The sequence below is a fragment of the Achroia grisella genome, unplaced genomic scaffold (assembly GCF_030625045.1).
Source record: "Achroia grisella isolate CSIRO2021 unplaced genomic scaffold, CSIRO_AGI_Agris_v1 utg512, whole genome shotgun sequence".
Classification (NCBI taxonomy): Eukaryota; Metazoa; Arthropoda; class Insecta; order Lepidoptera; family Pyralidae; genus Achroia; species Achroia grisella.
The window spans coordinates 48511-75077 of NW_026712906.1; the positions used below are offsets into that span (position 1 = coordinate 48511).

The window sequence follows — 26567 nt, forward strand, 5'->3', positions numbered from 1 at the left end:
GCAGCCTAAGCAAGGGCATTCGCCACCAAAAGCAATGGTTCTGTTTTGAGACATTAACTTAATCATATATTTGTCAGGTTCTCTAAATATAGTTTTGTTGTCAATTTAATTTAAGTTTGTTCTCCAATATAACATACGTTTTTTATATAATAAAAATATTTTACAATAATATGTCATGTTTCATTTCACGTTTTTGGCTATAAGACCATAAGTAAGCAATCGCAAAGTAAAATATATATTTCTATTTCGTTAGTTACATTTTTATAATCCTGCTGAAATCTTTCAATCTAATCCTTAATATTATGAACGCGATAGTTTGTGAGTATGGATGAATATTTGTTACTCTTTCGCGCAAAAACTACTGAACGGATTTGGATGAAACTTTATAGTAATATAGCTTATACATCAGAATAACATATAGGCTATAAATTTCACACGAGTGTAACCGCGGGCACAGCTAGTGTTCTAGTATTCTACATTTAGTAAAAATAAACAACAGAATTTTCTTTGGCCAGTCTAAAACGTCCTACATGAATAAATTATTTTTTATTTGATTCCTATAACAGTCCAATTTAGCCTGAAGGGCCTCCAAATTCTTATGGAAATATTAGAATATACCTTATATTCTAATATTTCCATAAGAATTTGGAATTCTATAAGAATTCCAAAGGTCGCGGGTTCGATTCCTTGCACGATGCATTCATGAGTATGATTTTTTATATATGTTTTTTATGGCCTGGGTGTTTTTGTGTAGGTATATTATGTATGTATTTACAAAAATAAAAGTATTTAAGTACTTATATCAATCGCCTTGTATCCATAACACAAGCTCTGCTTAGGTTTGGGCCAGATGGCCTTGTATGAATTCAGGGTTGTTATAAATATTATGTAAATTCACGAAAATTTATTAGTAACAACATTTACTCCTTTTCCTTAATTTAAAATATAATAAGAACCTATATAGCATTAAAAATAAAAAATAAATAGTCTGACAAGGTGGGTTGCCAAGCTGACGGCCAATCTGGAGGAAATTATTAGGTAACCCCGCTTATAACTTTGCTATATACCTACTCAGAATAATTTAAAAATGGATAAAGGATTATATATTTCTTGCCTGTATACATGAATAGCACTATGAATATTAAGTTATCATGTGGCACCCTTGATACTTATACCTGTTATCGTGTACTTTCGTTGCCTTATCTCACCCTATAACCGAAGCATATATTACAAAAGCAAAGTACTTACTTGGCGGCTGAAACAGGTAGATTGAATATTATTATCACAATATGATGGCTGTTAACTCCTTCTTAGTGCATTCCTGTGTCTATTTTCTCAATTAGGTAGGTAGGTATAGTATTTCTATAAATAAATTTATCAGGTTATAGACCCAGTTTTCTTATGGAAATAGTAATAATTATAAAACGAAAATACAATGTGTTTCCGAGGATTCTAAGTCACGTTGTTGAGTTTATCCACCATTCTTTGATTTAAGCATTGTTTTTTAAGATTCCATTACGGCATTAATTAATTCAAATTGCAACAAATGAAAAGTTGAGCTACCGCCATAATTAGACAAAAAATTCCACGTGAATTACTTTGCATGCTTTGACCGTTGAAGTTATGTAACAAGTATAATAATGTATTATCTATGGAGTTATGGAAGCTCTCCGCAGCAATAAAAAAGTACTACCTACGAGGTTTGAGCACGAATCACGTTAAATATTTATATAAAGTGCATAAAAAGCTGCGAAATAACAGAATCCAATGTCAATCGTTCGGATTTACTTTCCAAATTAGATCGGAAGGATAATGTTATAAATTTAAAATTAATGTTTTTGAGATATTATTCAGTAAAAAATTACACAATGTTAATTTCAGCACTTATGTTTTAGCTGTTTGATGAAAGCGCAATCTAGCATTTAAACGATAAAACATGTAGTATTGTATCGTGGATCCAATGAAAGTGGATCGTCCATTGCATGGAATGAATGGGTGGGTGGCAGTGTATTCTTGTAGTTTCCAATGTATGTCACAAGATGGCGGTAATACTAGTTTTCAAGTTCAGAGTAGGTAAACTTATGAGTCTATATAGTTTGTGTATGGAGATTGTAGACCGGCCGTGACAGACTCGTCCGTCGACCGGCCGTAGTGTCGCTTGTGTGTACATTGCCACCCGCGGCGCCACTATTCTACGAAAGTCGCGATGTGCCAATATCTGACTCGGACATAGTATACAGATGAGATGAAACGATAAAATATCACGATATAACGAACAGTGTATATGATGGCTACAAAATTTCGACGCTGTGTTTGTTTATTTTACTATATTTTTAATATTGTGTATAGTTTTAATCTAGAACCAAGGATTCCAGTGATAAAGTACGGGGAGGCGGGATCTTATTTTGGATTTTCTGTTGCTGAACATCTTACTTTTAACAGCGATGGAAGTAAAACCAGTTGGTAAGTATGTAACTTACTTAAGTTATCTCAAAGCGGTATGATGTCATGTGTGAAGGTCGACCTCCATATGGTTTACTATAAAAATATTTTTGTGTGGAAATATATTACAATAACATATAGGTAGATAGGTAGTTATCCATTTGGTTTTAAAACTACGATAAGTATGTTATCAGAAATATTATTATGATTACGAAGGTATAACAGATTTATTAAATTGATACTGTTGACTCTTATGGACATTTTATTCTTATCATATTTCGCAATGCCTACTTAAGTATAACATACATCTTCTGCACTTTCTAAGTGGCCATAAATCATTCCATTTTTTAGAACCAAAAGAACGTCGACAACACTTATCGTCCACTAAACAACAACCAGTGCCCACTTTCCCTTAACAATGTGTATTTTGTAAATAGACAATGGCCTACACCGTAGACTTTAAGATAAAGCACGCAGGTAGGTATATAAAAAGTTGCGACCGTCGAGCTTTTCTACCTGTTCATTCGTAACTAGGATAACCTTGCTACGGTGTTTGCAGTGAGGATACACTCATAAAATCCAAATGAACAACTAAAACCAGCAAAATCTTGACGAACTAAAAAAGAAAAAAGTCTCAAAGAAAGTAAAGCTTTATTTTTACTACCTATGTACAATTGAAATGTTAGATAAACTTGATACCATGTTTTTAACCATATTTTTGTTACTATTATTATATACTATTAGGTAAAAATATTTTTTAATATCTTATGTTGTATCTCAATTCTAAGGACACGTCGTGTGACTTGTTCTTAGAACACGATTCACGACTACAATAAAAATAAATATTCCCTATACTTATAACAAATCAAATAACTTTATCACAAAAGATTAGATAAATTCATATTTATCTAATCTTTTAGACATATATCATACATAGAAGATATTATGTGTTTGGTATATATGTATATATATATAAATATATATCTCTTTATATATAAAAATTACGTGTCACGTTGTCTGTCCGCGATAAATTTGATCCAACATGAAAGATAGGATACCTCTCAATTTATAGTCGCAATATTATTTTATTCAAGAATCTTAGCCACAGGCAACGGGTGGCCGGGTCTGCTCGTATATATATGTATATATATTTGTGCTTTTCAGCGCGCATAATCTACTTTTGTACGAGGTAAGGAGAAAGAATAATAATAATAATTTATTATTAAAATGTCATTAATTCGCAATAAATACAAATAAAAATATCACAGAACATGCAACTCTATCAGAGATTACTGAATATAGATCAGATAAACTCTTGATAGATTCATAGCGTCAGCTCTCAGACTTGATTCAGGACCTGTACTACTTCCTAGATTAGTTTACAGTGTCTAGATAAATGTTACGAGCTGCTACAACAAACTGGAATATTTCCAACGTTCCTCGACAAGTACGTTGCTCTAATAAAATTATCTTGTCTGTGTGTCATCTTTATTTTTTAATCCTATTAAAAAAAGAAGATCAATTGTATTCTTTGGGTAGCTATGTTGTTTAATGCATGAGTATTTAATGGTGCTTTACGTTTATGGTATACGCTGGCAAGGCACCAGTGGAGTATCAGCGTGAAATCAGTTAGCCCATCGTGGTAAATTCACCAGCGATTAACGATGATGGGCCCTAGAGGTGACTGCATGGAGGTCGACCTACCATGGTACATTACAAGCAATGGGTTTAGCCCATGCACAATCAGATCAGTTAATCTATCGTGACTAATTCACTAGGACTTGACCGTGATGCTTTCAAGACGTGTACTTGTTATATATTAATCCGTATTGGATTAGAGGTACATTATAAAAAGTACGAATACAAAGTAATTTTATAACCATAAAATAATTTTAAGTACTATGTACGAGATTTTAACCACCGATATAATATTATTAAGATTATAAAAGATAAATAAATCTGTGTTTGAGCTGGTATAGGACCATGAATGAGGGTATGCTAAGATCGTCTATGATACTGCGAGTGTAATGACCTACAAACACATGTCTAGATAGACGGACAAGAGATAATTATATCGTAGCAAAATTTTTGATGCTGATGGGGACACCACTTCGCCGTATAAGCATAAGTCTATAAAAATAATTATTACTTTGTTTAATATATTTACTAATTACTAACTATGTTAGTTTCTATGGATTTAATTTATAATAAACACACCATATAGTAAAACTAAAGATCCATGCGTAGACTCAAACACAGATGTCTTCTCACAGTTCCATATGATTTTGTTACATGTCTTCATGTGAATTGTTTTTTACCGTTTTAAAAACAATGTCGATAGTGATATTCCTTTAGTACTTTTGTTTTATTTAGTAGAAACATAACGTTCACATATACGGAATTTATGAACCCATAACTACGGTTAATGTTTTGACACACCGTTGTAAAGTTTTATGGCATTTTGTAAACTAGTCCAAATATAAATAGTTGTCGAAAGAAGTCGCTCTATACCATAATCCCATATCTGGTCAAATGGGGTCGTCCCCCATACACGATTCACACCAATTAATACTTTCACACGTCGCTCACAGCGGGGCGTTTCTACGAACTAGTAACTATTTATTTGTGACACAAAAATCTATATTTACTTTGATGGTACACCTACGTATTGGGTTAATATATTTGTTCATATAGTGGTACAATAAATTAATGATAACATAGTAATGGATATTTCTTGATAGGAAATAAAATTAAACTTATTACTAGGTCGCGTAATGAAGCTGTAATAAAATTATGACGGCGACAGAAGCTATACTGAGGATATAAGAAATTATCAGTAATAGTGTTTACTTCAAACAAATATTGTCCACATAACCGGGATATACAGTATGTACATATATTGATTGATCGAGATAAAACGTAGCCTTATCTATGTCTTGTCAAAAATACGTGTAGATAATTAAATAATAGTCCAAGAGCTAAAAAGGTATAAACATATAACAGGTACGCAAATATATAACAATTTGTATCAAAACGTCCAACTTACTGTGTATGCGCATTTTTTTTGTTTCCGTTGACGAAGTAATCGTGATCTGACGTGTGTAATGGTTCCCGTAATTCTCCCCTGACACATGCGAGTGTTTTCCAATTAATAAACATCACGGTAGCCCTAAGATGGTAACTCGATTATTTATCGCCGTTATTTATAAAAACAACAAAATGTCGCGCATGTACTCGTATGTACAATACTTATGCGCGTTATATGTAAATTTAATCTTTTTCCATACAATAAATGTATTACCTACAGTGAAAATAATCTTAATAAAATTTTGAAAGTTGTCCCTCAGTCTATTCTATTGATTTTCTGATAAAATGTTCATGTTTCTCATATACCATAGTAATAAGATAACGTATTCTGTAGTATTTACCTTAGTAAACTTTGATTGCCCCTTATATAACGTAGACTTTGTTAAAAGTCAGTTTGTACTTCAGTATCGTCTATTTCAGCTGCCAAGTAGCTTGTCTTATAAGCTGTGTTTTCGATTGATGGACAACGAAATAAAATAAAATTACAGGATTAGAAACATGATATTTTAGTTCTCTGGAAAGGCAACACATCGGCAGCGGTATCACTGTCGTCTTAGTATTACTCGATGTGGGTAGTACTGTTCATGCTATATGCTATAGTTACCACTTACTATCAGGGGGGCGTCAGACAATAGCTAACAGCCTGCAACAAATAAGGATATACTTAGATAGCTCGCATGTTTTAATATAGGATAAAAATTGGTATTTAAATAGATCAATTAATTGTGATCAATAGTTTTCGCTTAAAAGAGTAATTAACGACCATTCAACTTTATGATATTGGTACGATTTTCCAGACAAATTCAAACAATGTTTTAAAATAATAATAATAACCCTAGATTTCCGGAGCGAAAAGAAGATAAAATGAAACCCTGGACTTCACACAATGCCATGTAAGCAGCGCTTGTGTACTAGACTATTAAATATACTTAAATACATACTTACATAGCGTATGTAGCAAATACCCAGACCGATACAAACAATCATACTCGTTATCAATCGTACACAAATGTTTGCATTATTCGAGAAATTGATCCCGCGACTATCGGAAGGAAAGCGGCATGCTAAACCGCTAGACGACTAAGGTCATGAACACCGAATTCACTGACGGAACTCTCACCCACGGGAGTGTGTAGGAGTCTACACCGTAGCAACTAGTCCTTTTTTTATGTGTAACTAGAGTGACTATAACTTCTGTATAAATTCAAAAATCTTATTTCCGATTGTAATAAGTATTATGATTTGGATATGACATGTGTGCCTTTTAAAATAGGTAACGTACTGTATTGATTCTATAGTTTTACCTTTTAAATAAATTGCAGAAAATGGTATAGCCTCTTACTATTATATACAATACTGTGACGTTGTCGCTATTTATTATTTTAATTAAGTAAGTATTACGTATGTAAAATGAAATAATGAGATGACTGCGAACAGGGACGAATGGATGAGAATAACAAATGACGCCGACCCTAAATAAATGGAATACGGAAGAGGCAGATTATGACTTTTCTTTGAAGCAACTCCAGAAAGTATGCCAAATATTATTTAGTCAAATTCAAAACAACTGCGAATTGGAAATCTTAGCAACTTCAGTACCACATTTATCACCGCTCTCAGTATTTTTATTACCTGAAATCGATTTTAATGGTTTATTTTATCGGCAACTAGCTACTCGCTCCGGCTTTGCACGGGTGTTCATGTATTATATATAACCTTCTTCTTGAATCACTCTATCTATTAAACTTTGTTTTATACTCGTACTATGTAATGATGATGTAAAAATAATATCAGAGTATATGAAATTAAAGAATATCCTATAAAAATCTAAACTTTGGTTATTAGGTCCAGAGAGTCAGGACTGCTGCGGGACACACTCTACTATGATCAACATACCCATTGTTGGAACGAGTTAATTATATTTGTGGTCACTTGATGCTTTACGAGTTCATAAACCTGTTTGTAGAGAAGTAAAGGTATTTTTTTCTCTGTTTTAAATAAAATATGAACTTTTAATAATAATACGACCGGAATACGTGGTAAGAATAATTCGTTTAAAGAGTTTTCATTATTATTTATATATATGTAATCAACTTAGACAGGGATTTAATTTATCTATTATTATTCTTATCAATAGACTTTGAAGTTGTGACGAGTAAGCATTTTTTTAAATTATCTTATATATATATAGATGATTTAATACTTCTCTCAATATTTGTCATAGTATTATTAAATTTTAATTAATATTAAAAAAAAGATACACAATTAATAAATTGGTATTTTTCTATATACAGTAGCTTTAAAAAAGAACTCGCGGAAACGTTGTGGTAAAAATATTTCAAGAATTTAACAATCTTACATAAAAAATCCATGGACTGACGTTTTCGAGTTATGCGAAAACATGCGGAAGTTGAAGTATTGATAAAAAATCTTTATTTATCTAGGTCTAATGTAGGCCCAGTACAGTAATATTTTAATACTTATTGAGGTTTTCCTTAATTTTTTAATGAAGATTAGAGGAAAATATTATCACTAATCATTATATTTTGGTCACATATTTAAAATATTTATCTAATTAAGTGTGACCATCTAATGGTATGTGTATTCGCGTCGTATTTAAGTAACTTAATTTTTTTTTATTTAAGAAGATTTTGTATTGCTTCAACATAACACATCGGTAGATATAAAAAATAGTTATGCACTCATTTAGAACCTACTTTTTGGTGATGTCTGTGGAAAATTACGACTTATAATAAATATATGTATACATAATGAGCATAATTAGATATCGAGTGCTAATTGAGATCCAATTACACGTGGTGTTTCAAAATGTTTGCACATTCTTTGTAACATTAACCCGTAACGGAAACCCATAGTCAGGAAAATTTTAGAGTGACATATTTAAAACAATCAATACTAATTAAATACTCAAACACTACTAAGTAAATAAAATACTTAATATAAAAAAATATCCGCTAAGAATATCCTCAGAATGAATGAATGAATTTTATTTATTTGTTTAGTAAATTAATTTAATTTATATGTTGTGGTGCACGCAACATTTGAAATTACCACAATTCGCAGGATATATTTACTTCCAACGAGAAGTGAAGTCTACGGTCGTCAAAATTGTATAATAATTTGTTGACATAATATATCTGCAGTTATGGAATGTAACGACTGAAACGACGTACCTATTTTGGAATAAGCATAAAAAATATTCACAACGTATCATTTACTGCCAATCAAAGTGCCATTTATTTATGATGGTGTTCTTTACGACTAATTGTAATGCAAAGTAACATATTCATATTGGTTACATATTCGTTCTGTGACGGAGTGCACTACAATACTTTATACTACTCTGTGACCATAATAATGGGACCGTAACCTTATAACATAACATCAATCACTGTCATAATATTGTTGTTTGTCTTGCCGATCAATTACATTAAGTTACTATAAAACAAGAGAAAGTCATATATGCCTTGTGCTATTGTTGAGCAAATGGATATCTACGTATCACATGCGTCTTTATACCGATTTTCTTCGTGTTTTTTCTGCAAAAAATCACTATTTGACTATTTAACTGATATTTTCCATCTCGTTAAGTTGCTAAGTTTTATTATATGGTAGTTTTGATCATATAATAACTATTGACTATTGCTAGTGAAACCACAGTTTATTAAATAACGTTAAGCCTTTTTAGCTACAACTACAAAGAATATTAAATACCAATACATTATTAGCTTAAATAAACATTGATTTCTTTATTTTCGTAGTGAAAATAAATGTTAACAGTTAAAAACCAACATTAATCTTTCGTAAGTATACTCGTTTAAACTATGATATGTATGCTATTATTAGGACTTTATATTGGCAAGGATTAGTGACTCGTATTTATGGCTAAAAATATATACTAGCAATCCAGTTAAGAGGTCATCGTTGGCCAAGAATCACAAAGTTGATAAGTACTGTCTTATATAGATTATCTTTATATTTCGGCCATATCTACTTAAATTTTATGTCATGAGTTTCTTTTTAATTCATCTTCTCATCAGTAATCTTTTTATGTATTTGAAAAGCAAATAAATATTTCATATACATAAAATGTACATATTTAGTGTACACACTATACTCAGTGGATAAATAGTGAATAAATATTGAATTACTACACCAGTAGTAATTCGCCGTGTTCCCGTGTGAATTAGGATAAAAAAATGTAGCATTAATTTTATCAAAATAGTATGCGAATTTGGAAACATATCCCAATATGTAATATATTGGCTTACCTTTACTATCTTTAGAAAAAATATATTGTGGAGATTATTTTTGGGTTATGCCTGTCCAGATTTAGTAGGCGTTTTATCAATGGCTGGTTCGCTTTAGGAATTGCCACTTTTGATTGTTTGCGATCAGTGGCAAACATTGTATGACCGCTTCTAAATATTTCTCCAAATAGCTACAGTAAAAAGTAAAATCAGTTCCCAGACAAGGGCCGAATCGTGTTGTCACTGAATTCGTGGGACAACCGATAATGTTATCTTCGTAACCTAATTCGTACTACATCTGTTCATAGATAGCTACTATTGTGAAACGGTTCTGTTATTAATTTATCTCATTATTAGTAGCTGTAGACTGTAGGCTGTACTACATCATAATGCTCTAAATCGCTAGAAGATACATTTATTTTAGTTTTATACATTTTAAAAATTCAATGACTAATAAGTTAAAAAAATATCGTTTAAGAATTCAATTTTTCCTTCCTATTAAACTAGAGATAATTCCGAACGAGGTTAACAACTTCGTCGAATGAGAAATTATGACTTATCAATAGATTTAGTAACCGAATGAGCATTTAATATCGATAAAGGTTTAATTAATGAATTATAGTTCCAAAGCCCAATTTAAGTTACGAATACTTACGATTAAAAACTGAACACGTCGTTGGACGTGTAAAAACTTAAAAAATTTCGTCGAGCGCGGTCTCGTGATCCGAACCTCGCTTCTTTATTATTTATTTTTTGTGGCAGGTCTTTACGCGGTGAGCCTTTTATTTCTTTTTGTTGGCTGAGTCTCAGTTTGTACGGCTTGCAGCCTTCGTTAGCAAGGTCACTGGCTCCGCTGTATGCTCTTATTTAAGCACTCCACCGGTCGTTTATGAGATCCATTCTGAACTGATATATGAATTTGGTTTTATTTCAGTGAACAATATTTAGTAGGGCAAAGTAATGTTTGTTAATACATTAATGCAATAAACCTATAGAAACGTTATTTTGTATCGAAAAAATCGAGTAGGTATTAAGCAATTCATCCATTGGTTTCCTATACAATGTTAGCTATATACATATATATTAAAAAATAAATACATGTAATGTAATTTTTCGACTTGCGTTTGTTTGACGTGTATATTTTTTATATTTAGATTTTTACACATATGAAACCTTTATTAAATTTGCACTAGTGTATTTTTTTCTATTATTTACATATTCGTTCTTTATTATAGGTATGTTGTTATCTTATTATAAACATGGTAATTTTAACAACAATAATTTAATTATGTGTGTGGCCAGTTTTGCGTATTTCCTTAAATTAACATTATTAATTAATAATTAAAAGGATAAACGAATTAATTAAATAACATCCGTCATATTCATGAACCAGTGCTGCTCGGAGGGCCTGTCTGCTCTAATCACTACGACTGATTTACTCTTATTTAGTTTCTCAACCTAAGTTATATAATATTTTCTCTATTTGAAAATTAAATACTAATTGAATTAGTGCTCATTGGTAGTTTGTATTCACACACTTCAAATTAAAAATGTAAAGTAACAATAAAATTATTTAAAAGAGCTACACCAAGTTTCTTCCTCATTCTTCTTATGATGAGACAGTTTTCCGAATGAGCGGTAGATTACAAAAAATGTGATGACTATTCAAAAGCACTTCAATGTATTTTCACTTGAATAAATTTTTTTTTTTTCTATTTTATTATACACAAAATAATATATACTAATTTAATTCGTAGGATAAAAGTATTGAACTAATGGAAACTTTAAACAAAATTTTATAATACATCTGGCAATAAACCAACTTAAAAGATTTCGTGCTGTGTTAGAATAAATGGGTCAATTAACGACATATGGTTTCATTTCTATATTGCTCGAAGTCGGCTAATATATTGTTAATAAGTTCATACCTATCGACTGTATCTTTCTGGATCTAGAAATACTATATTATGTAATAGTATATCTTGCAGGGACTGGTTTGATATGATTACTACATATTTATTATTTCATTTTTTGTAATATTTGATAATTATTAATATTATTTGGTACTTTCACATAAAATCTTAAAAATATTATGTCGAACAATATTTGTTTAAACAGGCCAGTTTCTGTCTTCCGACACAGCATTCATTTAGAGTGAGCGGTAGAATAATAATGACTATTCATAATCTATAATATTATTATAAGTTTATTTTAATAATTATTATTTCCAATTACTACTTTCAATCCGTTTAAGCCAATCGAATGTCAGTTTGGTAAAAATTCCAATTTAGAGACTAAGAAAAAGTTATCAAACATTTTCATGGGTACAGAAATGAAGTGTTTCCATGCGAACAAAGCCGTGAAATGTAATTTATATTATTAATAAAAACCTTTAAGTTTTACGCAATACTAGTAAACTTTCATCATAGATCGTTATGTCAATACATCAATGCCTCATATAATAAATTTTATGAAATTATATTTGATGTCGGTGTGACGACCACACGATAAAATGCGATAGGGTCCGCGTTAATTTGTCCTGTTATCGTACAGATAAATTGTGATAATCCTGTTTGCTCGATATACTATATATATCTAGTAGTAATAGCGTCGCCCGATGAGTATGCCGTGTCTTCTCTCCGACCACTGTTTGTTCACGACTCAAGGTGAGATCTCTTATGACGTTCGCCTACGCAAACGGTGAAACCACGATTCTCAAAGAAAGTAGGGTTGACAGATATTAGGTTATTATTATATTCTAATAAAAAAAAATATGCCCATAATGATAACGAAGTTATAATGCGATCTATGCTGGCCTAAACCTTATGCACTCTAATAACAATCATCAGAAACATTGTGTAAAAAACTATTTTAATATGTAGGATATGCACTACATTCTTCCTACTTAATTTAAACATGAATCTGTATTTTTGTAATCATTTATAAACTAATTTGAAAAGGATAACAGCAGAGTTTCCATGTAGAGAAAGTACTGTCAAAAGTCTGTAATAAACATACGTGAAAAAAGAGATTTTGTTTTTCGTAAAAAATTGACTTGGGGACTCCATCATTTTTGAACATAGGTTAATTGAGAATATTGTTTTTAAACTGCCTCCTCTTCGAGAATCTGATGTAATATAATGGAAACGTATGAGTGACATCTGGTAAAAGTACATAAACATAAAGATTGTTGAAAAGTATTTATTAGATAGTAATTACGAGTCTAAATGAATTATGATTAGTATTTGTTAAAACATCATTCAAGGCTGAGCCAGTTGTTATCGTAATTATGCAACAAGAATACAAATTTTAAAACTATAAAAATAATATTGTTAAATATATCTACGTCATAGCTGCATATTTATTCTTAGTGTAGCTCAGTGATAACAACTGAGGAAATAAAAAAGTTTCAAACTTAAACAAAACAGATAAAATCGCGTTAAAGTATACATCCAAAGTTACCTTGGTTACGTATCTTATTATTAAAAAGAAATGGGTACTTAGGGACTCTGCGGCGCCTAAATATTATAAGAACGACGGATAATGCTGTTGACAATTTGATGTTTGAACTTACATTACATGTACAAATATTTGACAATATTCCAAGTGCTTAAGGTATTTTAAATGTAGAATATCTTAGAGAGAGAGAGAGCTTTTTTCTTAGATACGAGTCCGAAGTTTATTTAACCAACTACTTTACTGTTTTAATTTAGTACTCTGGAACTGAGTTATATAATAGGGCAAAGCTTCATTTAGTTGAACAGTTATGGTAATTATGCCAAGTCCTCAAATCAAGATATTTTATTATAACACGTGGTAATTGACTTTTTCAATACGTAAATCAACAACAATTATGTGCTCAATGAAATATAACTACTTGATACTTATAACTACTTATAATAGTTATTTGCATATCTTTAATATGGAAACAAAGTTCATTTACGTTTTAGTTTAATTATGGACTTCCATTTAAAAAGTGATTTGCAATGTTACAGCTTGATACAACATAATATTTTCTCCTCAAATGAGCTGAGTTCCCAGGCTATTGTCGACAAGCCGCCTTTTAAGGCGACCCTCGAGTGTAGCCGGATCACAAACCAGATTCTTTAGTATAATCTGTTGAATTCAAGTATTTTTAAGACATTTTGACAATCTTGCGAGTTATTATGTGTTATGATTATGACTTTATGCCCGTATATATTCGTAATTAAAGCATTTCGTGGAATGTAGTTTATGAATTGAGATTATAATTCATAATGTTAAACATCTGTAAATAATGATATTCATATCATGCGTAATGTTATTTAACTATACTTGTTTGGTGAATGACACAATATACTGGTCTAATTTTGAATTCTTCTTATTTATTCTATATTACATATGACAGATTCTTTACGATTGAAAGTTAGTTTGAACCGAACGAAAAGAACCCAGTCAATAGTGCAATAATTTAACAAAATATGTTGTATTTCTTGCTCAATGAAAATTTTATTATAAAGAGAGGATAACCCTATCCTCCTATAATCAATTCCTGTAGGTATATAAAATATATTCATTTTTTCTGAGTATTGTTTGCATTGCGATATGTTAGAATCTAACAATTGTTAACTTTATTGGCAACTACTAGTTGAGCCAGTTTATCCTAGTTTGTTTTATAATAAAGCAGGTTTATATTCTTTGAAACTTTCAAGTTCCCGTCAAGAATGGACGATCAGAGAATCGCATTCCCACTAATTGGACGTCTGTATACTGCTCTCTATGGTATTGGAACGTAAGCCAACAATGTCCACTTTCGCTATTTTTTTTTCTTTCGTGAAATTTGTAATATTCTGGTTTTAAGTATAGTGAATGTTCTTTATCTCATGTTTGAAATACGATAAACAGTTACTAATGCCTATGAAGTATTACCATTTTTTGGAGAAATAAATGCCAAATGATGGTCAGTTTTAAATCTTCATGGCAAGTGCGTACGTGTTGCATTCGGTATTGAAAATTCATAAAGAATTCCCCAGGGTGCGGCACGGAGGTCTGAAAACCTGTTTTATACGCATCATATTTTTTTTTATGACTCGCCGAATGTAATCTAGAATGTAGGCACTTTGTACTGAGAGCGTTATATTAGCGGATTAGTACAAATTTAGGTTGAGTTATAAAAAATGTGCTAGTTGTAATAATATTTTAGAACACAAAAGTAATCCCAGTTAATATTTGAAGCTAACATAATTTCAGTTAGTATATTTTCTATAGACATTATTTATCGATGTTCTATGTGGTGGTAAAACTTGTCATAAGAATGCCATAAAATTTTTCCATCTTATAATTCGAACGCGACTATTCATTACTTTTATTTTAATAGTAATTCAACTATACCATAAAATTTATACGCCGATAGATAGACGATATTAATTAAAAATTTTACTAGTCGTATATTTTTAATTAAAACTATTTTATGTGACACCATTTATTATGGTATAAATATAGAGAATTAAGTAATTGCTAAAAGTAATGTTTTGATTATCTATCGAGATAGCTAATCAAAGTACGGTAGGTTGATTAGTATGGATATAGATCCCATATCTCCAAAATGGATGGCAAATGCAACAGTACGACTTCTAGCACACCTCTTTTTTGATGTTAAGTATTTGTAAAGTCGTCCTCGCTTTACTCAACTTCTAAATTTTTTACATTTACAAGTACGTAAATGCAAAAAAGTAGTAAGTAATCAAGGTCAGTATTTAAATTTCCGCTCTTAGTAAGACAAACATAATAATAATACCTATGGATAATTCACACAACGTCAATATCACCCAGTCCCAAGGGCTTACCTTGGGACTAGTTGATATTGAGGAGCTTGTGTTGTGGGTATTATACAACTGATTGTACTTTAATATTTATTTTACCTATTGTAACTAGTTTGATTTTGAAGTTTATTTATGTTTAGGCCACAAGACATTACAATAGCCAACCTTGACTGATTAACCAATTTTATTAGATAGTTACCGTTAGATACAATATGTTCAACATGTTTTATGTGCGTTGTACGAATAAACAAACGGTTAAAACAACCGTTTTATGTTCTTTTATAAACACAATGTTTATGAAAATTCTTAACAGACTAACGTCGAGTTATTGAATAAGAAACAATAACATGACTGTTATTGATAATTAATTTTAGTACCATATTACCAACACACATTTATTTTTATATATACCCTTAGATACCTATATGTTACCCAATAGTTGACTATTATGCCCCTTCCTCATTATGGCAAAAGCTTGGGGCGTACCTACTTATATTACGGTTTGCAAATGGTGAATGCGTTGTTAGTGTCTTCAATAGGATTACTGCGGTTCGTTAGGAACTCTTGTTAGTACATGCGTATTTCAATTCAGTGTTATTGTTGTTTGAAATGACTTTATCTTTAGCTGTAAGTTTTGAAAGCATTCATTCGAGTATTATTTTTCCGAATTTCCACTTGATATTATTTCTTAAGTAGAGCAATACTAAATTACAAGATAAGAGGCATGACATCTCAGTCCTCTGGAATGACAACACATGAGTGGCATGACGGTTGTTACATAATAACATGATGTCCGTATTACTGTTAATATATGGACATATGTATATAGGCGACAGTTACTGCTTACTGGCAAAGATTACTGCCGCTGGTTTGTCATTACATAAAAAATTGTTGTCTCCTATCATACTCAAGCTATATATTATCTAAAGTGCAGTAAAAATTGTATGTTTCACTATCGCAATCTAACGGGTGATGGGAAAGGTGTGGTAAAAGTTTTATTCACATTTAGTACTTTCCATTAGTACCGTCTTTAATGTATTAAGCAAAGAAAGTAGAAAAACTACTCGTATTCGTTTTCAAGTCCCATTCTAAGTGGGTGTGTCGTGCAATAAACTTTTGATAGGGTAAATTCCTTTTAGGAATGGCACGACTCGACACATTAAATAGAAAATGGTTTAGCTGTGATGGCTTTGTGTAGGGATAAAATGTATTTGTACCTGTAAAAGTGAAATATTTTGCTTGACTTTCTAAGAATTTGAATAATAAATATTGGTCCATTGAGTAGACACAGGTAGAGATGATGATGACTCGTGAGAATGTGTTTACAAAAATATTTTTACTGTGTATTCTTAAAGGATAATATTTGGATGTATATTTACCGTATGTATACTACGATACATACATTAAATATATGTATAATATATCAATATAATTCATTTACATGGGCAGAGTTTAGACTCCATTGTATGTCTAAATTAAGCAATGCTATAAAGTCGTAGTAGCTGGTGGTATTGTATATCTAATATTTTTATTATAAAATAAATAAAATAAAAATAATTACTTGTGAAAATACTCTCTGTGTCGTCAAACAGAGACGACACAGAGAGTCCTAGTATCTTAGTTTCCGTTCTAGCTTTAAATGTAATAAGTATTTCATCCAAACACCTACTAGACTGATTGTGTAGGTAAGTCATCCACTCGATATTACTTATTTCTAATGTTATTCATCAATGTTCTTAATTTATCAACGTCGGAAAATTATAATAGATATGTTTTTAAATGTATCAATTTATGTCTATTTCTAGATATGTTGTTCATCTATGTCCATTCAGTGGATTTATGTGGACCTGTGCTTTGGACTATATTATAGGACGCCCCAGTCGCCGTCGCGCGTCGCCGGACCTCGCCTATCCTGTCTGTTCACTTAGATTTATGAAGTAAATAGTTTAAACAAACTGATATAAATTACACAGTATCTCTATTGCAAGTTCTTTAATACAACTTTACTCCTAATTGACATTGATTGGAAAAGTAAAAGGCAAATGTAGTATGTTTACCAATTAAAGTAGAATGTAGGTTTTAGAAGAATGGCTGACAAATATATTGAGTGAGTCAATTCATATTTGTAACTGTAAATATCGATTGGAAACCAAATTAATCAGAGAAACTGCAGTAGACTCACCTGCCATATTGTATTCTATGAGCCCTTTAAAACGCGGACATATTAAGTATTGCGTTCACGACATCCCGTCAGTTGACGACTACTACTTTTGGGATAAACGTCGTCTAGGTATATTTTTATTATTATAAAATAATAGCCATTGCGGAAAAAATGCGTGTATTTAATCTATAATAGTCATTCATAAGTTTGCAAATGCGGATAATAAAATTTTACCAAGTAAAATTCAAATGAGTTATTCATTTGAATTTTACTTGGTAAAATTTTATTTAAGAAGTATTATGTACTTTAAGATGAAATATGAACAGATTTATATAGTAAGTTACTCCGCTTACTATATAAATCTGTTCAGATTTATATAGTAAGCGAAGTGAAAGAGTGGTCATATTAACTACTGGCATTGTAACTTGGCCACATTATGTACAGTTATGTGATAACGGTGTTGATCGCGAATCCACGACCCGGCAATCATCTTGGCTTGGCCGATTAACTATGTTCTCTACACCTAACTAGGCACGTATTTTATAGACTTTACGCCTGTATACTTCTCACAAGGCACCCTTATCACAATTACAAGGACTAAGTTTCGTACTCGAATATCTAGAGAATGACGTTATCATAATTTTTTTGACCTCAATTATAAATAAGTACTAAAAATAAAATTTCTAATGAAAGAGGATATGTAACTCTTGAACTAATCGCCCATTATCAAATTTAGATTCGTCTGACACAAGTAGACGTATATTTTCAACCGACGCATAGCATTCGGAATAGCAATAGGTTAAAATTAATTTGTTGGTATGAAACATGGAACTGAGTAATTTCTGAGTTGACGACAATTACCAAAATATATGAAACAAAGGATATGTTGGACTAAATAAATTCAAAATATCTGTTAAATCATATTTACTGAGCAAACTATTACTCACTAAACGATTACTTGAATGACGAGTGTGCATGGCAATAGTTGTTCATTTAATGTTAGACATAGACACCTATATAAATATACATTGTAAATAAACTGGCTTTAAAAAAAAAAGTAATTCAATTGAGATCTTTGCGAACTGGACGGTAGGGAAAAAAATAAAATTATAATGTAAAAATTTGACGTTCATAAGCGGCTAAAATGACAATTCTAAAAGCTATTAGCAGATCTAATAATAAATGGTTTCAAATAGTATACAGTATTGTACTAATAAAATGTGTATCTATTTTTGGTATTATTATGTATGCATTTTATGTCATAAAGTTAAATGACATCTTTGACATAGTTTTGAACTTCGAACCAGCTCAGTAACCAGACCACCATCAGTTACGAGTAGTGACTTACCTCAACTCAAAGAATACTATGGGCCGGGCTCTGACATGTCATATATGTAGAGCCTGTAGGACTGATGACATGCGTCTTAATGTATCCCAATAGGCCAGTCATTTATCGTATCATAGAATGAGGATAGATTTGTATTTCTATTTAGGTACATTTAAAACAAAATTATTTTAGAAATTGCTTTTATTGCAAAACTTTAGTATCATCAAGTCGAAAGCACCCAATCAACGCACTCTTGGTAAACTTTTTCAGAACCATTGACTGCATTGCACAAATCCGTTACACGTTATACCGCAATACAGCTTACTTTTTAACTCATGTCCAGCATGCCTTTTACCTAACTGTTCTTCTAATGGCTCTATGTTTTTCCTAGTATACAGTCGCATCTATATATAATTGATTGGAAGACCTACTTCAACGATTATACCGTAGTGTTTTGATTTCAATACATCGATTTCGTATTAGGTTTTCAAATGCTGAGATAATGTTTACTCTATTTTGTGTGTATAATGAAATGGTCATGATTATATGAATATTTTATCAACACTTGGGATATTACATTGCACCCCAAAAATATTATATCTTCTCTAGATGATATTATGATCTCGTTATTCTTTATGGCATCTTTATGGTAAGGCTTTGAATTGAATCCTAATAAGATATTAATAGTAAAACTCAAATATATGTATATACATAATAGAGTTAAATTAAGATTCTATATTGAAATTTAACAATTGGTGGACGGTATACTATAGCATATTTGTTAAATAGAAGGGGTATCTAAGAAGGCGGTAGAGTTTACAAAAGAAGAGACGAGACGAAAGAAAAGAAAGGCGTAGTAAGTATAAATGCGTAAGTATATATAAAAGGTTTTATTCCACTACTCGGTAAATAAGTTCCTACATTTTCTGGCGTAGATCAATAATACCTGAGTTGTTGTACTTTTATCTGAATACAAGATTATACTCTGGCATAATATCTTTAGCAGCTGATGCATACTGAATATCATAACGTGTTTTATAATTTAACTTTCTAAGAAACAAGGCTCTTGGAGATGAATTTTATATTACTATATAAAGATTAAAAAATGTTCAATACCAACATGCAATTACAGTGAAATTCAGTAATTGTTAGGTTGCAAAGTTACTCCAATAGCTGGATAAAGTAAATTAATTTTTATCGTAAGTCAAACTCTTTAAACCTGTACATCAGAGTATTTGTTAATAGTATGTAATGTTTAATGATAATACAACCACATACAATTAACAAAAACCTTATTTAACCAACTTATATAAATATATTATATTCCCGTAAATTACAGGAAATATTTCATAATTTATTATTATTACAAATTTAAATGTTTATAATGTATTAATTCATCACTTGTTCATTTGTACATAAATGTATATATATTACAATCGTATATTATAATTAACTCGTGCTCCAAGTTAGCATAAACATTATTTAAATATTGACCTCACGATTCTTACATAAAATATCAATGCTCTTGCTATCCATACATTTTTGAGTAGAATTTCATCGTTTGTGTTGTATTTCATTCTTTTACAGCTCACATTTGTTCATTTTTGACATACCATTAGAAAGTTTGGGAAAACCCGTAGTAATATACTAGTCATACAAATATTGTAAAATAGATATTTTCCCGTACTAATTAAATTAAAATATGCAATCGTGGAATAATGTGATTTGTTTATTTTTTAAAATGGTCCCCCCGAGAATCGAATCCAGAAATTCTGCGATTTTACGCAACGTACTCGTAACATGCTCACCATGGAGAAAACACACGTGCGTCATGAACTCAAAATACAAAGGAAGTTCAATGGAAAGACCTATTTCAGAACAGATTAAAGCATTCAATTACGATAAACTAAATGTCAAGTTGTTCATAGCGGATGAATTTAACTGTTGCGGAGACCAGTTAAGGCTATTACGACTGAGCTATTAGGGCAGGTGTGTGGAGTGTGGACCGGTAGGGCAATTGCAATGTACGAGTATCTGCCCGTTGCATCTCGCTCATCTCATTTTGAGATTGACTTGTGTGGAATTCGTGTGGGTGACGGGATGCAGCAGTTTGTTGATGCGTTTTTGAACTCAATGTTATTTTGAGAGATACATTTTACGTAGACTATTGTAATGCAACACATTCTATTTAATTACAATTATATTTATCTTGCTTTTTTGCTTATACTCAATTCATAAATCCTTTCATATTATTATAATAAAAATATATGTAATCTCTATACAAAAGAATTTTTGATATGAGGTCATTGTAGTTATTGGATACAAACTGACTTCCGCATACTGAGTATAGTTACTTAATTACAAACCTTGGATATAATTTCAGTGTGGTTCTACAAAAAGATTAATAATTATTGATAGACCGCTGTAATAGCAAAATTCATTAATATTAATTTAAAGCAAACGAGGTAATACCAGGTACTTACATCGTCAAGGACATTAACATAACAAGATGTCACAATTCTCAAACAAATCAAAGTTGTAGGGTTATTATTTGAAATAACGAAGTCTTAAAATATACATGTATACATATATAATTAATGTCTAAAAATCCTTATCTAAATATAAATTTTATTCGTTTTTAAAAACGTTGTATATTTACAATTCCCATATTATATTCCATTATAATGTCACAAGAGGTACGAACTATATACCTAATATAGATGTGTAACATGTCAATTTTGCTATACAATACATTGAACATCAATTACTGTCAGTAACTCCTTACAAGGTAAAATGCGACCGTTAGATCAACACGTAAATGGTTTTAAACTATTGTTTTACTGTTGTTCCAGTAACTGGACACTTTGGCGGCAAGTTAAACATAAAGCTTTAATTAACTCGGAGATGCTTGGCTAAGCGTCTGGAGATGTAAAAGGAAATAATTGATCGTGTACAAAAATAACCGCCGTGAAATGTTGTTGTACCATTTTGTTTTTCTTTTTCATTACCACAATACGTGTTTGCATTTGCGAGTAGTTTTATTGTTCTTATTTTAGAGTATAGCCCCGATCAGGGTTACCAACCGTAAATTTTCTGCAATGTAAAGACGGTTAAACATATTGTAAAAAACTAAATTTTACCCGTGACTTTGTCTCCATTTATTGAGATTATAGTCTATGTCTGTCCTTGTGGTACGCCAAATTTTATTAAGATCAGTTCAGCGGATGTGTCGTGAAAAGGTACATAGGCATTTTTAATATTGGATATAGATAACACAAAAGAACTCGCAGTGAAAAATTTACTCTTACAGTTTCTGTAGCTCAAAATTGTACGTAGTTGCTGATGTAGTCTTAATTCATACCGAAGTTCAAAAATCTCGTACGAAACCTCGCATTGTTGACAACCCTGGCTCCGATACATGTTTCCGATAGTGTTTAGTATTATACCTTGACAAACCTGGAGTGCTATGCATATCAGGTTTGTTAAGGAATAAAACTTGTTTGAAATCGATATATACCTACATAATTATATTATAATCGTTATTATTTAAATTACATCCTAAATGTGTACAGTTCACTTATCTATTATAATATATGTAATTAGTTTTATATGTACTTTCTATTAATTATATATAAAGAAGTTGAATTTGTAGTGTTAAAAATAAAAAAGGGAAATTGTTTCACATATGTTTATGCATAAATTACTACTATTCAAATTAAAAATGACACTGTTTTTGAAGTACGACATTACATCCACATATTACACATATTTGTAATGTTACTGTTTTCGTTGTTGTCAGTTTACGATGTTTCTGGTGCGGTGGTCGGGTGTTAACTTGGCTACATTGTGACCACGTGCCCACGTGAATGCTTCTCTAATTTATGGCTGCGGCTGCGGCCAAGGGCTCCGGACTATTCTGGTCCTCAATGATCGAGCTATCTCTAACGAAAATATATACGGCTCGAAGATAGTTAATTACTCTGAAAGCTTCTTAATAAAGTAATTTAAAAGCTATCAATTGGTAGCCCCATATGAGAGTCGTTTAGATAAAATTTATTTAAAAGTAGTCTCTTTTCTCTTAAACACTATCGATTTCAATTGTTGCTTTATTGAAAGCGTCGTAAAGGTTAAATTTTGTGGCATTTACACAAATGGCTTTCAAAGAGCAGAACAAAGGACTTATTAAATCAGAACGGACAATGCATCCTCACATTGGATCCCCTAGTCATGTCCGAAGTGACTGGCATGAAGTGGAACACAATAGCTTTTTGGGGTGACTACATCAAATAAATTACCCGTAGTGCTGTCACTATAAGAATACCTCTTAATCACTTTCTTTTCACCCCATTTTGTGAAATTGTAAATATAAGCAAATCGATTGATCTATACTAATGTTATACAGCTGAAAATTATTTGTTCGTTTGAAGGCGCTAATCTCAGGAACTAAGGTTCGAATTAAAAATTCCTGTAGTGTCGGATAGCCCATTCATAAAGAAAAGCTATAGCTAGTTATATACTATAATATCATTCTACGATCAGTGGAATCTGAATATCAGTGACGAAACAGGGAAAATGTGAAACAGACGAAGTTGCACGGTTCTAATACATATATAAATATGTTATAAGGAAAGCCTTACAGTACCAGTTTCAGTTTTGTACCTGCCTAACTTTTCTTTTATTGTTTTCAGGTATGTATCAGGAACTCGAATGACTTGCTTGCTTATCCTTGAGTTACCCACGTGGTAAGTTTATTAATATTCATTGTGAATAAATTATTCCAATACAGGCTGGTTAGGTATGCGCTGTCTACTTAATATAACAACAATTTTAGTGTGGGTACCTATTGTATCATCGTGTTAGGAATACATAAGTGGGATATTTTTTAGTAAATTACGTAGCATTATTAAGCTTAGTACGTATACTATTATTATATTTAAAATTTGATAAATAAATACTAGGAAATGCTTGAGTATATAATAATAATAAAGAAAACTTTTCTTAGATATTGATGAGAACGTGATTTAACTATCTGTCATTTAAGTTACGGTTATAAATAAGTAGTAGTGTAACTAAACACTTGTATTAAAGAAAAGTTGAATATGAGAAAGTTATATCAATACTTAATATATATTTCAGTTTCATTAAATCATTGTCACTTAGTTTCCTGTCGCCAGTCTTAAACATTATAAGTGTTTTTAATAAAATAACTTTAACTTTAACTCGCCTTCTTGATCACGTGAATTAGGTTATTAATACATATATGTTACATCTATACACCAAATATTAAAACCAGTTCAGTCATAATTATGTCTAGCTTAAAAGTAAATGAACACTTGAGTAAATATACTCGTACTCACAAGTAGGTTCCATGTACATTTTTATTAGTATTATTTCCAGTAAGATGGTGAACTCTGTATATATCGTGTCGTTTAAGAGCCGTACCACTGTGCACGGTTTATGTTCAGTTTTGTTTGATTTCCACTGACTGTTGGCTTTGTTCCTATTTATAAGTAAGGGAACACCTGGCTTTTGAAAGGTCACTAAACGGTCATTGCACAGAAAAAGTGCATTGCTGATAAATACAAATAATAATAATAATAATGTAATACACACTATATTCCATTATTATCTTTTTATTTAATTAAATGTCTTTATACGTCGTTTTACAGAAGCAAAACTATAATAAAATGATAAATATTACTCTGAAAATTTTTAGTCTTAAAATAATATATTATTAATTGATATTTGACTACTAAACAGTGAGAGAGACAAAATGTTCAAAAGATGAAATATAAATTATCAATTTTATGAAGACAATAGAAATATAACAGAAGCTTCCAACTATCCAACACTTCAAGTTTACAAATAAATGTATTGTCCACCACACAAAAGGATCGCCAATTCTATTTATGGTCTTTCTACAATAGGCTCTTGAATATCATTGAGACAACAAAACAGATATTTCGTACTAAATCATCGGCCGTAAAATTCCTTTCGACCATGAAGGGGCCGTTTTTGAGGTTATGTATGTGTAATTAAGTCTACTTCGTCAAGACTCCTTTGTTGTTCCTTCGTAATACCTATAAATTTTTATGGAAATTGTGAAGTATGTTATTTTTAGACAAAGCTGTTCGTTCGTATATGATCGTATATATTATGAATAGAGGTATTGATTCTCATTAAGTAATATATAAGTAATGTAAATTAATAATAGATAATATAATTTATAATTTCGATATTTATTTGTACAATTTTCTTCAAAGACACGCGGGACTACAGACGGTGTCGGTAGTTGGATACTCAGTAATGCTCTACTTTCTGCTTCACTGAGTATCTATAGCCACGTGCCCTTATTTGTCAGGACGCGTGTTGAAGCTTGAACGACATTATATTGTTTAGTTCTACGAGTATATATGGATATACTCAAACACACGCATTTGATTGATGCTATTGTTTATAGTGCCGATTAACCATAAAAATAATAATACCCGTATCTACGTATAGATCAAAAATATTATTTGAAAAGTTGAAATTCCAAGATGATATTTCTCCAAGACAATACTTACTACTTGCTTATACAAGAACGTCGTGTGTATTTATTTGCTTTATGACGAACGGAAAGTGCGTTTCCACCAAGTTTATATGTATTTCCTTTAATTTCACCGCCAATCCTCGCCATTGCCTCATTATGACCTAGAAACGTGGAAAGCGGCCCTGCCCATTATTTATCAACATTTCTATGACACAATGGTTGTATATTTTCAATCCAAATACACAAGAGACGCTCCTGTCATGAATGAAATCAGTTTGTCATTTTGATGCTTGCCCTTTTCCTCTATATTATTTATGTACTGACCTAATTATATTTACCCCATAAATTTAATTAATGGTCAGTACTTTCACAGGATAGTGGTAAGTGGCGCCTATAGTGGGGAGGAATAGGCTACTATAATTATATCAAATAGTGGCCGAATGTCTGATTTAAGACGATTTGTTAACTTTATTTATTTACACATGTATGACTTACATATTTAAACTGACCTGCTTTTGCCTTCATTTAATCACCCTCCACTGGTTAGCAATAATGTGTACATCATTCCAGATATAAAAAAATCATCGCATATTCTAGTAAAAGTGCTACGGATGTCACAAAATATATTGTAAACATATGAATAGATATTCCTGAGGAGCAAGGTATTATGCCTCCGTACTCTGTTATTTCAATGCCTATGAAATAAATAATAAACCAGGACAATTCAGACTGCGCCGTCTAGTATCAAGCTAAGCAGAGCTTGTGTTATTAGAATTACTTAAATACATAATATATATATTATAGAAAACACCCAGACTGACGCAAAAAATGACACTAATGTATACTCGTAAATATATACGCCGTGTGAGGCGTCGAACCCGCGATCATCGGAAGTAAAGCAAAGGACACTACTATCGACAGCATAAGGCATGTTTGTGAAACGTGT

At 31.2% G+C, this 26567-nt stretch overlaps 1 protein-coding gene across 2 annotated transcripts in view; it reads left to right on the forward strand.

Moving 5' to 3' along the window:
- The first annotated feature begins 2129 nt into the window (after window positions 1-2129).
- The window catches only part of LOC131846827 (integrin alpha-PS1), a 79919-nt gene continuing 55481 nt past the window's right edge, over window positions 2130-26567 (forward strand). For both annotated transcript variants that reach the window (XM_059196241.1, XM_059196242.1), the window contains exon 1: window positions 2130-2463. In XM_059196241.1, coding sequence (XP_059052224.1) covers window positions 2285-2463 — 179 coding nt within the window. In that variant the 5' untranslated portion in view covers window positions 2130-2284. The remainder of the gene's footprint in view (window positions 2464-26567) is intronic.